Genomic DNA, 19,791 nt, shown 5'->3' with positions numbered 1-19,791 from the left:
ATTATACAAAAATTAATATAAAAAGACAGAGTCAAATCTAAATTTTAATATTCAAAATTTTAAAACCTATTTTTCAGGCCAAACTCAACCTAACAAGCCTACATTTTTAATTGAGTCCAACCAATACACACCTCTAGTCGCCAAACAAGCATAACAAAGAATCTCCACCGAAGATTAGGTGGCCCAAGGTACCAACGTAAGTGGTGAAACAAACGGATTTATTTTTGCAAGGCGCGAGGCAAAAATGGTTTTAGGTTTTGTATCCACAAGGAATCATAGGACAAAATGGGGATAAAAATTCTTGTCAAAGATGGATGCAGAGGAAGCACCCCACACCCACCCGCCTAATAGACATCCCTAATCAAAATATGATTATTGGGAATGGAATTTGCAGCATCTACCATTAGAGTTCATGGTTTTTCTAATTTCCTCTCTAGCAATGTTAGAAATTACTTTTTGATTTACCAAAAGCGAAAGCAAAACTGGTAAGAATTACCAAACCGAATACTTAGGTATCAAATTTGATTTATTTTACATCACTTCACATCTACTACTTTCTTCATTATTGAAAAATTAATTATAAACCCTAAAATATATAATAAAAATCTAATATAATTTCCAAGGATTAAAGATACCATTGAAGTGTTGAACCCTATTTAAATATTTAGGGTTTATGGAACCTGTTAGAAAAATATAAATTATTTAATAAATAATTCAATTTATCTCAATTTCATCATTACATTTTCATTATCAAATCATCTAATAAAAATTAATTTCACACGACAAAAACCATATTAAAAATTAAAAAATTATTTCAACTATAATAAACAAAATTAATTGAAAAAAAGGCCTCAGAGATCTTGGTGGAAATAATCATCAGATAATGGTTTAAACCACTATCAAGAGTAGCAAATATTTTCTTACATCACAGGCCATACTGTATTTTTTTTATTTAATAAAACCATATTTTTCACCAAAAAAATAGAATAAAATTTGAGGAAAAATTCAAAGAGTCAGAAGTAGCTGGTTATGTTCTCATAGAAAAAAAATCAATGGGAATCCGTCTGATTGTTTTCATCATCCTCCTTTTCTTTTTCCTCCATTTTTTTTAAAAATAAAAAAGATGTATCTACCTTGTCACCGATAAACCCCAAAGGAAGAAGAATAATCGGAGCTAAAGGGAGAGTATACACAGAGGAAAGCTGCGTATACTAAACGCCATCGCTTTGGCCTAACGATAGATCCTTTGATCCATTCCCATTTACAAAGATCAAAGGATTGCAATTATTAGGCCTTTCATCACAAATCTATTCAAGAAATTTGTTTTTTCTTTTTGTATAATTCTTGGGCTGAAATAAAGAAAAAAATTACGAAAATGAAGAGAGAAGCTGTTCAAGGCGCTGAGCCCTCAAAGAATTGTTGAGGTATGACCAGAGTATAAGCGTTATATAGGGAGAAGGAAAACCCTAATTTTAAATCAGAGAACCCTATTCTTATCTTTTGATTGGGCTTTTTGTTTGGGCTTGGATGACGCCGCATAATTTTATCTTGATTTTTAAAATATGTTTTTTTTTTTTTGAGAAACTATAATATTCCTTTATTTAATTCAAAATAGCTTAAAGATAAAATTATTTTTAAAAGTTTTTTCTTTTTTTTATAGTTTATTTAATTTAGGTTAAATTTTATTATTAATTCCTATACTTTATAAAATTGTGAATTTAATAATTGTATTTTCATTTGATTAATTTTAGCTTTTATATTTTTAATTTTAAATTTTAATCTTGACTCAAACAATAGTTGTTATATTTATTCAGTTAAATCCAATTGATGGTCTCGTGCTATGTGTACAATTGTAGTTTTAGTTTATATTCTCCAATTGAATCATTCTAAATTTGTATACTCTTGAAATTTGAATTTTCAGTTGATACAAATAATAATAATTAATCTATTAACTGAATTTTTCGCATTAAATTTTGAAAATAATACAACTTAACTGAATGAATTTAATAGTTATTATTTGATGGGGTTGAAAATATCAAATAAAAGCATTTTCTCAAATTACAAGGACACTGGGTTAAAATAAATTTTAAAATATTTTCTTTTGATTTAAGTTTTAAATTAATTTATAATATAATATATATATATATATATATATATATATATAAGCTTGAGTTTATAGAAATTTTTGAACTAGCAAAATAACTTCATAATTATCTTTGCAATTTGCAATTTAGTCCATCAACCACGATGCTCCCGACTTTGTGAACCAGACTTATTTGGTAGCCGCTCATAACTCAAACATTTTATTTGATAAAATATATGTAATTCATACTCGTTACGACACATGGATTAATATTTCAAAATATATTATCTTTTCATATAATAGAGTAAAATTTTGAATTCGAATGATATTATAATTTATATAATTTTTGAATCAGAACCTAAATTAACATAAACATAAACTGATTCGAACTCGAACTTAAAATAACTTAAACAAATAACTTGAACGTATTTGAACCTGTGGTAACTAAAATCCGAAATGATTTGAACTTGTAATGACTGATCCAAAAAGTTAAACCTCAAACTTGAATGACCCGAACAAAAATTGTCTTGAACCTGAAACGTTTTCAAAAAGTCTTTGCAACTTACATATATATACACATTTATTCATTTTAATATCAATTCAAAAGTTAGATCACATTGTCTAATTTTATAACATAAGATTTCAATTTTGTAAATTATGGTTGTGTCCAACCATAACTACTCAATACTGAGTTAAAAGGACTAAATAAATAAATAAGAAATAATTCTGAGTAACATTTTTAAGAATGATATTTCAGAACATTTTATGTTTTACATATAAAGATTCTAACTACAGCATAATCATATACAAAATTCTTCAGCTGTCAAATATTTTGATCATTGCCACAATTTATCTGTTTTTTTAATTCTCTGCATCTTTCTATGCTATAACTCAAGTCACCTTAGAAGCACTCAAATGAGCTGAAGATTACACTACTCAGAGACTAAACCATAGTGATGTCGCAACCCAGAGATCAATAAGAAGCAAGAAATAGCCTTAAATGAACTAACTTTCATACTTGAAGTGGCACTTCCAGTTTTGAGTTTGAGGTCTGAGCCGTGCTGGTCCCGGCAAGATCCTTCACAAAGGTCCGTAGGCACCCGTTGATTATTCGTGGAGCCGCCCCATCACAAAATCGATTCGCAAGATCAACAGCCTTTGAAGAACATGCAGTGGATGTTTTTAAGCATGAAATATAATGCCTAAGTAGTAATCAGGAAATGGGGGAATGAAAAAGAGAGATACCTCGTTAATGACGATTGGGTGCCGGGTTCCGAGAACGGTTATCTCTGACATTGCTAAGTGAAGAATACTAAGCTCCAAAATCCTACCAGCTGGCTCATTCTGTAAGGAATGAATATGTACGGATTTAAGATCGATGGGTATTTAAAGGGCGAGGGGAGTTACGGACATTTTAAAACATTGAATTTACATGCCAAAAGCCTACAGAATATACACAAATATCAACAATTGAAGCAGCATCTGCGTAAGCATACCTTCCAATTTGATGGCACAACTTTATCAATAGCAAGAACATGATTGTCCCATTTGTCCACAGTTGCAACCAAAAGCTTCCTTGTGAAACTACACCAAAGGAACAAGAGGTCAACTAGAAAGCACAGTCTCTCTTGATCTTGTGCAACCATGAGCAGGCACACAGACACAAATAACCGGCACCAATACTTTATTATTTTGTCGAGTATAGTTTTCGAAGAACTGGGATACTAACTCGATTTTTTTTTATCAGAGGAATACATGATAATGCATTGGATAATTAGAGGTCTATGGTTTACCTCAAAAGAAGCTTGCTATACACCAACTTTGGAGGAGCTGAAAGAACTTCTGCCTCTGCAATACAATTGCAAAATTGTCAATTAAACCAGGTGGTTAGCCATATCAACACTATCCATTGAAATTCAGCTTAAGTGAATCAAAATAATAGCTAGAGTGATTAACCGGTTGCAACCAAAAGAGTACAGACTTAAGTGAGAGTGAGGGCTTATTTTGCCATTTCGCATAAAGGAAAAGCATAAGGACCTATAAAAACATAGATATAACACATTTGGTGGTTAATTACCAATGGCGGAGTCCTGCTCATCGCTGCGTAAAAGCTCATCTGCTTCTTCAACAGAATGTGTAGTGACCGGAGGCCCTCCAAAGCTCATGTGGTTGTATTGCAATAACGAAGCCTTGTCAAATTCATAGCCAGGTTCTTTGAATACAAACAAAGACAAAAAGTGTTAAATATGCTAAAGCGAGGTTATGCTAAGTTCCAAATGATGAACTTGTAAGAGTGACAATGAACTACACATTTTATGCATAAATTAGTTAACATATACAAGTCCATGTCCGAGCAACTACAAAGCAGAATCAAATCATTACAATGCACAGACGGACAAAGAACCAAAAACAATAAGGACTGAAACCCACACATGCACAAATGCGCACGGTGAGACTTGAACTTGGGTACTTAAATAGAATTTTAAATTCAATTCAAGTGGATCCTTGATACACTACTAATTTCAGCTAGAGATAAGATGCCATAATTTCTCAATTCACAAACATCTATGTATTTCAAATTCATCCCTAAATAAGCATCCAATATATAACAAATTCATAAATTTAAATTCATAATACTTGTATTTCCATGTATTTGATCACACAATTTACACTAACTTTGAAATCCAAGCTACCAAAGGAATCCTTGTATCCCATATAATACATACCTCTGGCTGCATTAATTCGCTTCTCAAACAGCCTAATAGGGTCCGACCCTTGCAAACACGAGGCATAAACTATTAATCTGCTCAAACAAACACCAAATCTCAATTTCAATGAAATTTGAAAAAATAATATAAAGAAGCTAGAAAAAAAATAAAGAGAAGGAAAGCGTACAAAGCAAGCTCCCGGGCGGCTCTGGGACTGCAAAAGCGGCCACTTTTGTCTATTTTTGGCAGCATTTCTTTGGATTTATGAAAAGATTGATGGTCTTGGACCTGAAGGGCCATGGAAGGGAGTGAAATTCGAACTTTGGGGCGGCTTGCAGGGTGCCGAGGCGGCGGCGGCGGTGGCGGCAAGCTCAAAAAGCAATGTTCCAACGGTTGACGGCGTAATTTGAAATGGGTTTTAGAAGAGTAGTAACAGCTTAAAACGCTGCTAGACCGTATTCCCTCCATGTTTCTCTTTTGCTTGCTGCTCTCACTCTTCTATCTTCTACTTCGAAGGTTTTGGTTTACACTTTTAGATATTTTTTTTCTCTTTGTATTTATTTATGGGTTAATTGCATCGTACGTGGTCAAATTATGATTCAATATTTAAATTTGGTCCAAAACTTTAAAAAATTCAAATTAAATCCTTAAAGTATCATTCGACTATCGATTAGCTCAAGCATTAATTGCTAGCTACAATCTGAAGTTGAGAATGATTTGTAACACGTGGATTAAATTATAAATATTTCTTGGAAACATGGATATAATATGTCAGAAAATGAAATAGTCCTTCAAAAATTTGTTTTTAACTCATGAGATTTAAGTTGTTGATACCTCGAATGCATATTTATAATTTGATTGTTGTGCTTTTTATTTTGGTAAGGTAAAACAGACAAAATACTTTAACTACATAATAATCCTATGAGCAGTGTTGTTACTTGCTTGGGTCATGAGAGAAACTACAAGCACCTCTCTCAGAATATCCTCAAAAATCTTCAATCCTTGTTTTGAATCAAAAGCCGTATTGGCCAAGAAATCAATAATTGTATTGTGGTCTTTAGAAAAATGTTGAATATCCTACAAACCTACATCCAGTAGCAAGTGATGAACGCGTCTAATAATGGCAGAGTTCGAACTCGACGAAGAGAAATCTTGAATGGCTTTAATCATCTTCAAGTTATTTGTTTGTATCAACACACCATCATAGTACCTGTTTTAAATGAGAACTAATCCGTCAATAATACCCCACAATTCAGCATTAAAGATTAAGCTTATGCCCAAATATCTAATATATCTCATAGGTCACCGTCCATTTCCATTCCTTATTAAAAACATACTAGAAGTGTGATAAAATGTTTAAATTAAAATTTATTTAAAATATGAGAAATAATTTGAATAATATTAGGTTATGCTTTTTTTAACTAAAAACTTTTTGAATAATTTATTTTAAAAATAAATTGATTTTGGAGAAAAAAATGTGTTTTAGATTATTATGAGTAAAATATTTTATATTGTTTGATACATTATTTTGAAATAATGTTCTCATTAAAGCAAAACACAACATAAATTATATTTTGTTACAAAATATCATCAAAGCGTATTGTACTAAAACTCTAAACCTTACATATGACATCAAAATACTTTATATTTGCTTATGCATGATCTGACCCGGCCAAAATATGAGCTTAAAAATTTATCTAAATTAGTTTATATTTGTAAATGGCTAAATCAAATCCTATCGAGTCTACTTATATTATTTTTAAATATATATATTAAACAATATTATTATAAGTTCTAATCATAATTGTTATTTTTGATACAGTGTCTAAGACTACTCATTATCATTCCAAATCTTCAAATAGAAGGATAGTGTGCTTCAACGCACTCAAATTCACGCCTTTCTGTATTAGCAACAATGTTCATACCAATCGAGTTAAGACTCCACCGACAAAAAAATATTATTTTTAACTTAATATTTAATAAATTTTTTTATTAAAATTTTAAACATAAACAACTAACATATTTTTTAATGTTTACACTGTAGCATTCTATATTATATATAATTTTATGGATATATATTACATACTATGTAAAATAAGTTAAACAATATATTATAAACATACAAAATAGGACAGCTTGAGCTGACCTCGGGTTTTGAATTGTGAAACTCAACCTTGCCCTATATTTTAAATAAGTTTAATTTTTTTACTCAAACCTATTTGGAATTATATTAAGCATATTAATAAATTATTATATATCAACTTTCAGCTATTAACCAAGTTTTACCAAATACTTTTAAATAAAGGTTAAACTATAAAAATAGTCACATTTGTTTGTCTCATATTATATTTTAGTTACTCACTTACATTATCATTTTGTTACAAAATGGTCACTCTACCATTAAACTCTATTATCTCCCTAACGACAGTCTGACGTGTCAGTCCAAATGGATTTAAGTGGCTATTTTTATAGTTTACCATTAAATAAACAATTAAAAGAATCAATTAGTCAAATTAATTAATAGGACAGTCAACTATCAACTATCAGCTATCAGTCAATTGCCAAACAGGAATAAAATATTTTGACTTGTACCAAAATTATACTTAGTTTTTGTTTGATTGCCAGTAAAATATTTTCCGTAAAATAATTTCTGGAAATTTTTTTACTTTTCTGTAAATGATTGACTGGAAAATATTTTCTGGTGTTTGATTGAATCTGTGTAAAATATTTTCTGCTGCTTGGCAAATTTTTTGAAAATATTTTTCGGAAAAGTTGTTTTACATATATTAATATATATTAATAAATTTTTATATTTTAAATTATTTTTACATATGTTGCAATGATTTATATATAATAATACTCAATTATTAAGCTATAATATTAATCGTTATAAATTGAAAAAACTAATATCAAATAAATTATTTGTAATTGTGTTAAAAAACAAGTATTGAATAATTTAAAAACAAGTTCTTGGAAAATCGATAAATGAAGCGCTTTTCTACGGAAATGAAGGAAGGAATGAAGGAGGCGATAGAGAGGAGAGCATGGAAAATGTCTTACGGAAATTGAAAGGGTAAGACATTTTCCCTAAAATGTAACCCATTTTCCCTTGTTTTGGAGTTCATTTTCCAAATGGAAAATGTTTTCCGCCAATCAAACGCTGAAAAAGTTAGAAATAATCAATTCCATCAATCAAACAGATCCTTAATTTAACATAATTAAATTATCGGATTAATTTCAAATTGGAAACATTTTTTTAATCAAGAAATTGGAATTGCTTTAGATTTTAAATCATTTCCAAGGTAGACAACATCTGATTTAATGAACTAAACGACGCCGTTTTGAAGTTGGAAATCACCTCCTTTAATTTTAAGCCCTTGGCAAAATCCCAACGTAGCAGACCCAGTAGGAACTTGTAAACGACGACCAGTGGCGCTTCCCTGACTGGTTTTGTGATAGATTTGAGAACATTTTTGCATTGGATCACTAAAAAGGATGAGATCATATTCCATTTTCATTCTCCTTTTGTTTTGCATAGCTTCATTTATTAGATCATCATCTTCTTCAGCTCCCAAACACCCTTTTCTTGGAATTTCTCCTCAAGGTCTTTAACAATCTTTCTTTAATGATCTTTTCAATGAATTTCCAGTACTGATTCTCATTTTCTTTTACTTAATTATACTAACAATTGCTGTTATGAACGATACCCAGATGAGGATTACTACAAATCATCAGATAGCATTAAATGCAAAGACGGATCCAAGAAATTCACCAAATCTCAGCTCAATGATGATTTCTGCGATTGTCCTGATGGCACCGATGAACCTGGTTTTTTTTTTGTTCCTTCCCCTTTGGGTTCACCTTTGTTTTAATGGGTAATGTTATATGGGCTATCTTCTTCTTATTAACCTTTATTTGCTTTCTCATAGGTACATCCGCTTGCCCTACTGCAAAATTTTACTGCAGAAATGCTGGACATGTTTCACTGTTCTTGTTTTCTTCCAGAGTCAATGATGGGATATGCGGTAAGTTAACTGCATTAGTGGAAATGGGTGATGTTTTTCTATATGCCTCAATTTGAGTTACTTTTCATTGATTGTATATATATCTTCCAGATTGTTGTGATGGGAGTGATGAGTATGATGGAAGAGTGAAGTGTCCCAATGCATGTTGGGAGGCTGGTAAAGTGGCTAGAGATAGGCTGGTGAAAAAAATCAATACTTATAAGGAGGGGGTTACATTGAGAATTAAGGAAATTGAACAGGCTAAGATAGCAATAGCTAAAGATGAAGCTGACCTAACAAAGCTTCAAAACGAGGAGAAATTGCTGAAGGGCATTGTTGAAGAGCTTAAAGGTAACACTTACTTCTGAAGATTCCTTCATACCCGTTGTGTTATCATTGTGGATGTGATGTGACAATATTATACTTAGTCTGATTTGGGTTGCATTTGTTTGTTGAAGTGTTGTGTTTATTTTTCTCTTGAGGTTGTCTATAATGTGAGTATGGTCATGACCAGTGACGGTAAAATGTTATATGAAGAAGGTAAGTAGTTTCACATGTGGCATGAGATGTGCTTACACGAAACAAGATTTTGTTCCCAAAACTCATTGGCTATTTCATTGTATTTCTCATCTATCCGTTAAGCAAAAGATATCAAGGATGTGTGTATAGTAAATGTTATGACAATACTAAATCTTGAATATTATGTGTCCTTGATACAAGCGGATATAGTTTTATAATGTGCATTTATAAATTGCTCCAAATCCTAATCAACTCAAAGTATTCAACCCTTAATCTTAACATGTATAATGCATTAAAATTAAATTTCGAGGGTACTGAATAATTGAATAATTTAAGTTAAAAGGTATTGAAAATGTGAAGTAGTTAGAAGCTGTCAAATTTTTCTATTGTCTGACAACATGATATTTTTGAACTAATAAAATATCTTCAATTCTTTCTTTTTCAAACCGTTGAACTAATAAAATATCTTCAATTCTTTCTTTTCAAACCATTGTAATGACAATCTATATAGAAAGAGACTCTGTATCACTTTTTCATGAAACCAATTCAATATTTGTACAGAACTTAATTGTATATCAAACATTATTACAATATAATTTTTGGTTTTAAATAGCACTTAAATTGTATGTCTGTTGAGGGTTCAAATTATCAAATTTTCATCCATGTGCTGTTCAAAATTCACCTAAGTGTCCACAAACTGTGCCTATGTTTTTCTTGATCTTATACCTGTTAATATTTGAGCTTATTGCAACATAATTTATTTGTTTACCTTGTATAGAACGTAAAGAACAGATAGAGAAGGCAGAGGAGAAAGAAAGGTTGCAAAAAGAGAAGGAAGAAAATGAGAAACAAAAAGCAGAGGAAGCTTTAAGAGAAAATGGGAAAGCTGAGGAGGAAGGGAAGGTGGAAAATGAAAAAGTTGAGCAAGAAGCGAACAGTGAAGACAAACCCAAAGAAAGTACTGATGATGATGATAAAATTGGTAACATTGAGGATTCTTTTGTAAATGAGGTTGGGTTGGTTGTTTTTTAATTTTCTCTTGAAGTGTATTTACATGAGTGCGCATCTTATTTCTTCTGTTTGTTTTTTCATTGCCTTTGTCATTATCAACCTTTTGCAGGACCCCAATGTAGATGAGAATGAAGGCGAACCAACAAGCAAAGTTGAAACAAGTGATTCTTCCAAAACTGAAGCAGTTCCTCTTAATAAGGAAGAGGAGGTATGCTAAAACAATATAATGGTGCATTTCTTTCACCTGGTTCTAGTTCCACAATGACATAATCTTATGTTGTTTTGTAGCATGAGGTGAAAAATAAGCATGAGTCTGCTTCACCCAGACATAATGATGATTCCACTGTTTCAACTGAAATTGATCAAGATGCTGGTAGCAAAGTATCACCTGATGAAGACAAGAAAGCAGTAATTTACTCTACTCCCTAGGCTTTCTTGTTCGCCAAAAAGCTTATATGATATTAGGCTATAGTTCAATAAAACGATGGGTATGAGATTGGGTTTGGAGGATAAGCCCTCTTAAGTTGCTTTTTGAAAATAAGAAATCAAAGCTTGTTGTTGGAAAATTTGATTGAATGGCTGGTCTATCTTACCAAGGATCATGGTTGCACTATAGAATAAATTTAACAATAATTATATTACAAAAGACGGTGCACTGAAACAGGTTAAGCTGGCGTTTCAGTTTTAATTATTAAGATGTTATCTGGCTTTGTAATTTGTTTCTTTTAATTGTCTCTATGGTAGAGTTGAAGTAGAGGGCTAGAGGCAGGTTAATTTCTGATCCATTGTATCAGCTAATATGTTTGGTTATTTTATAGACTCTTTATTCCTACATATCAAGTAGCAGCTTTTATAATTTTCTGTTCTAGGGTATAAAAGAAAGGATCTAAGAGTGAAAGGATGAAAAAAACCGTTGGTGGTATTCTACTTTTGGTTTTCAATGTACGTGAATTGTGAACTATAGTTTTCTCTTAAGGCCTTTACTTGAGTACATTTATTAAAACAGGTCTATTTTTTAGAATAAGAAGCAGCACAAGAAATTTCGTATAAGTTTGGGCATGCATGAACTTGACAAGTTTCTGAGGTACTTTCTTGTTTGTCTGCATAATTCCCGTCTGGTGTCTGCAGGAGAGTGACGCATCTGAAACTACAGAAGGACTGTCGAGGGAAGAGTTAGGTCGCCTTGTTGCTTCCCGTTGGACTGGAGAAGGTACTGAGAATCAAGGGGGAGCAAAAGCTGATACTGATGACATCCATGAAGAAACGCCCAAGGATGAACATGATGAAGAAGAATACGACAACTATGCTTCTGATAGTGATGAGGACACTGCAAAATATGAAGATGATAGAGATGATGATGTAGAAGATGAACCAGATGAGAGTTATGAAGAGGAGAATCACGATGATACAACTTCGTACAAAGATGACTTAGATGATGAACCTTACTTGCCAGGTTTGCAATTCTTTTCTGGTCAATATTTCATTTAAGGTGGCTACTGCGATCACTGAGCTTACTGTTAAATATGTTGTTAGAAACAAGTCCCTCAAGTGATCCATCTTGGTTGGAGAAGATACAAAAGACAGTTAAGAACGTTCTCGATGCTGTTAATATATTCAAAACTCCAGTAAATATATCAGGTACATGCTGAACTCCCACTGTTTTCCACTTAAAATTTAAGTGAGCATATGGAAATGGGCAACCTTTTATGTTTGACTTGTCAGATGCGGCTCATGTACGTAAGGAATATGATGAATCCAGTGAAAAGTTATCTAAAATACAATCAAGGATATCAAGTTTGACACAAAAGCTAAAACATGATTTTGGTATGTAGTGAACTGTTTCAGTGTCAAGTGGTGAAAATGAATTGTTTTGCTTTCGCTTCTATAAACTGAATTTGTGTTTAATATTACAGGACCGGAGAAGGAGTTCTATGCATTCTATGATCGTTGTTTTGAGATCAAGCAGAACAAGTTACGAACTCCTTGTTGTAGTACTTTGTCCAGTTATCATATACTCAATTATATAGTTTGTCAAACAAAATTATTGCTGTAACAGTTTCCAATTTATTTTCACCTTTTTTGACCGGGACTTTTGGCTTCAGGTATGTTTACAAAGTCTGCCCATACAAACAAGCTTCTCAGGAGGAGGGCCACATGACAACCCGTTTAGGGTAGGTTTATTGCATTTATTTTGTTCTGTAATTGATATAAGGAAAATTCTTACATTTTGAACCCCATGAACAGGTTTAGAAGGTGGCAAGTGTTCTAATAGATATATTTATGAATATTAAAAAAATAATTAATTCATAAATAAACACCTGCCGTTATCTTTTTAATCTTGTTTATGGAGTATAACATATTCCCCACTAGTGTATGGAGAATGAATTCTTGTTTGTTTAGTTATCCTATTGGTAGATGTTTATTGCATTTGCCTTGCAGTTCCCTTGGCCTACTAATATATGAAAACATGATTATTGAGCTCCAACTCTCCAAATATATGAAAAAACTCAGAAAATTAAATGAAACCACCTAAGTCAAACATATACTTGTTTTTAACACTCACCCCAACAAGTAATATAGGTTTTATAAGCTATCATGTATTGTGCTTGTCCCCGTGTGCATGGATGACGGCGTGTAGGCATTTCTTTTCCTTTTATAGTTTCTTTCAACAGAATTTTAGAAGTTTCATGTCACTTAATTTACTCTTTTCTTCCTTTTCTTTTCTTTTTTTTTTTTTTGGGGGTGGATTTCTAGGCGTTGGGACAAATTTGAGGACGCATACAAGATGATGGTATTTTCAAATGGAGATAAGTGCTGGAATGGTCCAGATCGAAGTATGAAGGTACTGTTACATTACATGTTTTTTCATGTTCTGATTTGTTGTTAATTGATGAACTCATGTCCACATATATTTCTTTCAAATGAATGCACTGCTTAATTAAATGGTTCTATTTTTCCAATTTTATTATGGACTATTACACAAGTAGTTGTACGTAAAAGTAGAACAAGAGTGAATTGTGAAGATTATCTAATTTATGTAGTTGTTCTAGAATTCTTTACACGTGTTCTTCCTTTTAGGTGAAATTAAGATGCGGTTTGAAAAATGAGCTCACCGATGTTGATGAACCAAGCCGTTGCGAGTAAGTCTCTCCCCTTTTATGTGTGTGTTGTGCATCCATGCATGTATGTACATGTCCTCCTAACAATTAGTTTGTTATGGCAGATACGTTGCTTTATTGGCCACTCCAGCTGTCTGCCTGGAAGATAAGCTGAAGGTAATACATATATTCTGTAATGGATTCAGTGATGTAATACTCTACCGTAATCTAAACAGTTTGATTAATCTTAACTTTGATAGGAGCTGCAACATAAACTAGATTTGTTGAACAAAGAGCAACCTCAGGAACATGATGAACTTTGAGGAACCCGGATAGAAGATTCAGACATGGTTAGAGGTTGTTGACTCCATAACAAATCTATCATTAGAACACGTATCAATTTGATCCTAGTTGTGAAGCGATGTAGAATGTGGCCTTTTCGAGCTAGTAGAGAAGATTTTCAAGCGATATCTGAAATCTGAGGAAGCCTCCTGAAAAAAATTTTCATAGGGAAGTATGCTTCACATTACAATCACATAGATGAAGTGAGGTACGATTATATTTGTTAGGTTGAGCTGAACTGACTATGGTGAAAATTAACTGGTCCTCAATACTTATTTGAATTTCTGCATAAAAGAATAAGAATGATAACAGATGGCATTAATTTGAATGACCTATGGTTTCTCTTTGATCATTTGCTGTCTAAATGATCTCATTGCCATATTATTGATTTTATTTTTCAGCAATACGAGGTTCAAAGTCACCTTGAACAATAGAATGTTGTATTTGTAGGGTTAGGGTTCTTGAGTAGAGTGAAAAAGGGTTAAGGGTAGCAACTAGCAAGCAGGGAGTAACTGCAAAACAAGTAATAGCATGGGGTTAAATAGGACATGGGGATATGTTTTCTCGGTGTTCAGATATTGATATGTTCAATCTGTTCCAAGTATTTGTATATGTTTAGGCGGTCTTTGGATTATTATGTCCCTTTATCCGTGATGGGATATGGATGCCAAATATGGATACTTAAAAAGAAAAATAAGGAGTTGGAAGGAACATAGGATTGGAGCATTTCTATGGTGTATTCAGCCAAAAATCAGTAGTTACTCAGCTAGTAGCCAGTAACAACCAGAACAAGTAGCAGTCAAGTCGAGTAAAGTAAAATGCGTTAGGCTCAGTAGCTATTCGAGCCAGACACATTTTTTTGTTCAATCGAACTCGAATAGTTTTGGAACACAAGTGTTGGCATAAAAAGTTTGGTACTAAATGAATAATGCATCTGGCCAAAAAATGCATAATGCAAGTGAAAATTTGAAAGAATTTTCGTGATAATACATCATAATATATATATAAAAGATGACATGACACACTCGGTGTGTCGAATGTTAACCGAAAATGAAAATATATACACACACTGTAGAGCATTGTAATTGAATAATTGTTAAGTTTATATTCAATTATACTGAGTCCATTAAGCTTAAGGCCCAAATCAAATAGCCCATTTTAAGTACAAATCAAATACTTTTTGTATTTTTTCACCCTTAAATTTTAACTTATACTCTAACATCTTAAGCTAAAATAACCCTTAATTTATGTACAAAGCAAATGATAATTGATTCAAAAAAAAATAGCAAATGATTAACATTTGTTTGGATGTAATATATATAAACCTTATTAAAAGAACATAAAACTTGGAGACTTTTTCTTTTAGTATTTTCTCACTAAAAAATCCAAATATATTTTTCCTTTTTTAAAAAAAAATAAATATAAAAATATAAAACGATGTAACATTAAATTTAGGCCACATATCATATTTTGCATATTTTTTTTGCAATGGGTTTTTGGTTTGTAAAGAATATGAACCAACTATTATATAATACCCTAAATCTGGGCTCTTCAAGAATGTTTAACAAAATTTGCCTAAAGCAGCAGCAGAGCAGGCAACAAAAGCCAAATATGCAAAACAAAAAACAAAAAAAAAAAAAGGGGGGGGTGGGGTGGGGGAAGAAGAAGAGAGAGAGAGAGAAGAAAGAAAGAAGAAAGAAAGAAGAAGAAGAAGCAAGTTCAAAAGACATCACAATCCTACAAACAACTCTATACCTTTTTGTGCTAAGAAACCAACCTATCTATAACATGACAAATTCACTACATTTCTCAAAAAAAAAAAAAAAAAACCCCCCTTTTTTAACTCTATTTCTTACAGGATTTAAACACACCATTCGCCTTCTTTTTTCTAACTCGAAAGACCTTCAGCTATATCCTGCGAAAAGAATGACAAAGTAGGAACCTGTACAAATCCCATTCCTGCCCTGCCGAAAAAATTTAAGATGCCTCGAAACAACTTGTTCATGTGAGTGATGGTGATAAGCTCAGCTTTTCACAGATATAATGCCCGGATTCAAACAGTTTGAGGCAACTTTGTACCATTCTCCTCCTGCAATGGTTGAGTTTGGCAGGTAAAGGTACATGATTTAACAGAATAGTAATTAGGAAACCAACAATGGGCATACAAAACCCACATGAAGTATGCTATTCAAAGATGAAGCATGCTATTGATCCATAATTAACAGCTTTCATATTTAAGTTGATGATGAAAAAGCTTTTAAGGATCACCATAGAAAACAAATTAAAAAGATCATGGGACAGGGCACCGCAAACAGCCAAATCCATGAAAAACAGACAAGAAAAGCAGCAACAGCAGTGCAAAATCCAAGCATGTAACTCACTACATTCCAAACTTAACAGATCATTACTCATTTAATAGTTAGAGCTGCATAATTTAACTAGAATGTGTGTGTGTGTATCAGTCCTGAATGGAATGGAGAAATATTAGTGATAGGTTCCAAGCAGTGGATTTTTATTTATTTACGTTTTGGTTTCTCTTGATGCATAATAGAAATAAACTAAAGGGATTAAACAAGCCACTAAGTCAACCGAGTCGTTGCTGTAGTGGCAAAGGTCTTGTGTTGGTTCCAAGTCCCGATTGACATCAGGTGTAGGGTTCAAATCTCGAACAACCCCTTCCCCTTCCCCTTCCCCTTCCCATCCTTACAAATGCCCTGCCTCCCCCCCCCAAAAAAAAAAAAAAAAAAGCCACTAAAAGTTCTTAACAAAGGTCATCACGCAAAAATCACCAGCATCACCAGACTAATACTATTATACTAACACTGTAAACATTCCTCGGGTATGGAATAGATGGCAAAAATCAATGAAATCCTATCAGATATATGACAGAATCTGTAAAATTTCTTTTACATTGTTGTGGTAGACAAAATCTAGTTCCTTTTTCAAACTGACAATCAAGAGAGGTAACATCAATAACTTTCACCAATCACACCCACATAAGTAGAAAACTTCTCTATATAAGGATTCACCAAATAGAATGTCAATCTTTAACTTTAAGTCCCTTGGTTAACAAGAAAGGACGTAAAAACTAAATAGTCCTCACAGAAAAAGGACTCATAATAACAATCAAATGTACTGGACCTATGGCTAGAAAAAAGAGTATAGAATAGTTCTAACGCGTGACAATGTCATAGAAATATCCAAGAAAACGAACAGAAAGATGCTTACATCAATACCCAGATGAGTCCTAACAGGTGATGGCTTTAGCAGAGAAGTTTCGGCACCTGAAGCAGATCCACTTCCACCAACACCATTATTATGACCCTGCCAAAGAAGAGAAAGTGAAAACTTAAAACTGATAGACAAAAATCAACGAATAAACAAAGAAAGGGTTACATTAATAATATACCGTAAAAGAATTTCGATTACATTGCTGACGATCTTCAAAGAGAGAATAGTAATAAGCAGGATCATAAATGGCACCTCCTAAAGCATCATCAGATTCATTATGAGAGCACTGTCTAAGTAAGGGATTGGAAGGGGTTGAAGGGCTTAGAAAACCATTCTTCAAATCAAAATCAGGGTCTCTTAGATCAGAAGGATTGCCTACATTTGAAACCCCAAGTCTATATATTTGAATCCATAAAAGAGACGACCATAATCTCACGAAAAGCCCCACCATCTCCATTGCAAGTGTTAACCTGACCGAGAAAATAAACAACATTCCACGGCTCTCCCCTTCTTCGCCGCCGTCGGTCTCTTTCGACATGTTCCAAATATCATGGGAAAAGAGGATAAACCATGAAATGTCAAGCAAAATGGCGCAAAAGAGTAAAACGGCATAAGCTCGGCCCAAGCTTTGACTACCACTCTCGATGGCAACCAAAGCAAACAAGGCGATGCCCAAATTGGCCAATAACACACCGTTGTACAATGCGCCGAGGGATCCGGTTAAGGCACACCCAATCTGATCAATAGAAAAAAAAATCAACCAATATTTATAGAAAAAGAATAAAAGAAACCCATCCAAGATTATAAAAAGATAAATAAAAGAAACCCATCAAAGATTATAAAAAAAAAACCCTAAAAATGCTAATTAGGGTTAGAAAATTACTTGGATGTAAATGAGGATGACGGCAACATAAAGAAGCTTATCATAATCACGAAGACAAGCTTGAAACGCATCTCTCAGATTCTGAGAGCAACAACAAATCATCATCTGCAGCAATTCATCCAATTTGATTGCCTCCAAAATCAACAAATTCTAAACGAAAAAATATATAAAAACTGATTGTAACTTTTGCGTTTTCCTTTCCCCCTTTTTTTTTTTTTTTTGGTTTTTGCGGGACTACATCGAAACCAAATAAATAATTTATCTTTTTCTTGGATCAAATACACTCAATGATTCAACTCGTTTCTTTCTTTTTTTTTTTTTTCTTTTTTTATTAAGGAATTAATTTTGTTTATGTTTTTTTTCTGATTTTTGGTTGACGAATGATACAATGAACAGTCTTTATTTAATTATTTAATATTTTCTTTATTCTTTTATCTGCCATCTAAATAGAAAGTAATCAAAGCTGCAGTTTATGCCATTTGTAATATTTATATAGGTAAACTACACCCATGGTCACTTTTGTTTATCTTAGGTTACATTTTAGTCACTTATGTTTAAAATGTTACATTTTTATCACTTATATTATCGTGTTGTAACATTTTAGTCACTGAATTATTAATTGTCGCTAACAGTATAACGGTAAGTTGACGTGGCACGTTAAATCATCATTTCAAACAAAAATTTTAAGGTAAATTATACAATCGATCCCCATATTTTTTCATTTTGAGCATTTTTTTATGTTCTTTAATTTTTTTCTTTATTTTCCAATATTTTTTGTTTCTCCCTCTATTTTCTTACCTTCTCCATTTCTTTTAACATATCAAGAAGCCAAATTGGCAGTGAAGAAATAAGTCGAAAACCATCATTGCCTATAACCAAAACCCATAAACTCATACCATGTTTTTTTCTTCACTGTCAATTCGACTTCCTGATATGTTGAAAGAAATGGAGAAGGTAGGAAAATAGAGGGAGAAGCAGAAAAGAATGGAAAATAATGAAAAAAAAAGTTAAAAGAACATAAAAGAAAAAATTAAATTGCTCAAAATGAAAAAGATTATGGGGACCAATTGTATAATTTAACCTAATTTTTTTTGTTTGAAATGATGATTTAATGCGCCACATTAGCTTACCGTTATACTGTTAACGACAATTAATGGCTCAATGACTAAAATATTACAACACGATAACAAAAGTGACTAAAACGTAACATTTCAAACATAAGTGACTAAAACGTAACTTGAAGTAAACAAAAGTGACCATGGGTGTAATTTACCCTATTTATATTGGATATTAATACTTTTAAATTTTATATTAAATATGATTTATATTTAAGTTACTCTTTTCCGTATCTAAGTTTAGTTTCAATATTCATTTTGTTATCCGAATTTTTTCAATTTGATCTTTGAGGATTTTAGGCCTCAAATTAGTGCCTAAGTTTGGAAAAAAATATTTTATGGACCCTTACATTATATCATCCATGGTCTCTTTCTAATTATTTAATGATATTTCAACAATTTTTTATGTAATTGACACATAATTTTGATAATTTTTTATTCTAAACCTAAATCCCGAACATAGAACCCCATACCCAAAACTTTGAACATTGAATATTGAACCCAAACATTAAACCTTGAACATCGAACCCAAAGTTTAGAATTTATGATACAGGATTTGAGTTCGAGATTCAGGATTCAAGATTTTGTGTTTGGAGTTTGATATTTAGGGTTCCAAGTTCAAGGTTTGGGATTCAAGATTCAGAATTCGGAGTTTGAGATTCAGGATAAAAAATTACCAAATTTATGCATCAATGACACAGAATAAATTGTTAAAATGTCGTTGAAAAATTAGAAAGGGACCATGAATGATGTGGTAGGAAGGGTCTATAAAATGATTTCCTCTAACTTTGGCTTTG

The 19,791-nt window shown here is 32.3% G+C and overlaps 3 protein-coding genes and 2 non-coding genes across 5 annotated transcripts; 1 reads left to right on the top strand and 4 right to left on the bottom strand.

Annotated features, from left to right (window-relative positions):
* Positions 1–847: 847 nt before the first annotated feature.
* LOC128032123 (small nucleolar RNA SNORD24) lies at positions 848–934 on the bottom strand. The gene has a single exon (XR_008188253.1). It is a non-coding gene; the product is annotated as a small nucleolar RNA SNORD24 (small nucleolar RNA).
* A 74-nt stretch (positions 935–1,008) lies between these two features.
* LOC128032307 (small nucleolar RNA R12) lies at positions 1,009–1,087 on the bottom strand. Its single transcript, XR_008188434.1, has one exon. It is a non-coding gene; the product is annotated as a small nucleolar RNA R12 (small nucleolar RNA).
* Positions 1,088–2,807: 1,720 nt separating this feature from the next.
* On the bottom strand, positions 2,808–5,313 carry LOC105790127 (uncharacterized). Its single transcript, XM_012617552.2, has 7 exons — positions 4,979–5,313; positions 4,810–4,886; positions 4,161–4,295; positions 3,877–3,931; positions 3,580–3,667; positions 3,329–3,427; positions 2,808–3,239 (listed from the first exon to the last, which is right to left on the bottom strand). Exons 1-7 carry the CDS (start codon positions 5,257–5,259, stop codon positions 3,096–3,098), a joined length of 879 nt encoding a protein of 292 aa, XP_012473006.1. The 5' UTR covers positions 5,260–5,313; the 3' UTR covers positions 2,808–3,095.
* A 2,862-nt stretch (positions 5,314–8,175) lies between these two features.
* LOC105790125 (glucosidase 2 subunit beta) lies at positions 8,176–14,117 on the top strand. Its single transcript, XM_012617549.2, has 16 exons — positions 8,176–8,395; positions 8,503–8,619; positions 8,721–8,816; positions 8,907–9,146; positions 10,093–10,325; positions 10,435–10,533; positions 10,614–10,733; positions 11,454–11,778; positions 11,859–11,963; positions 12,048–12,149; positions 12,239–12,296; positions 12,428–12,496; positions 13,080–13,167; positions 13,404–13,465; positions 13,549–13,600; positions 13,684–14,117. Exons 1-16 carry the CDS (start codon positions 8,287–8,289, stop codon positions 13,744–13,746), a joined length of 1,938 nt encoding a protein of 645 aa, XP_012473003.1. The 5' UTR covers positions 8,176–8,286; the 3' UTR covers positions 13,747–14,117.
* Positions 14,118–15,258: 1,141 nt separating this feature from the next.
* Positions 15,259–18,254, bottom strand: LOC105790124 (uncharacterized). Its single transcript, XM_012617548.2, has 4 exons — positions 17,880–18,254; positions 17,175–17,732; positions 16,994–17,089; positions 15,259–15,854 (listed from the first exon to the last, which is right to left on the bottom strand). The coding sequence occupies exons 1-4, from the start codon at positions 17,982–17,984 to the stop codon at positions 15,819–15,821; spliced, it is 795 nt and encodes a 264-aa protein (XP_012473002.1). The 5' UTR covers positions 17,985–18,254; the 3' UTR covers positions 15,259–15,818.
* Between the last annotated feature and the right edge of the window lie 1,537 nt (positions 18,255–19,791).

This window comes from Gossypium raimondii, chromosome 8 (assembly GCF_025698545.1).
Source record: "Gossypium raimondii isolate GPD5lz chromosome 8, ASM2569854v1, whole genome shotgun sequence".
Lineage (NCBI taxonomy): Eukaryota > Viridiplantae > Streptophyta > Magnoliopsida > Malvales > Malvaceae > Gossypium > Gossypium raimondii.
This window is presented reverse-complemented; position numbering and strand designations above follow the sequence as displayed.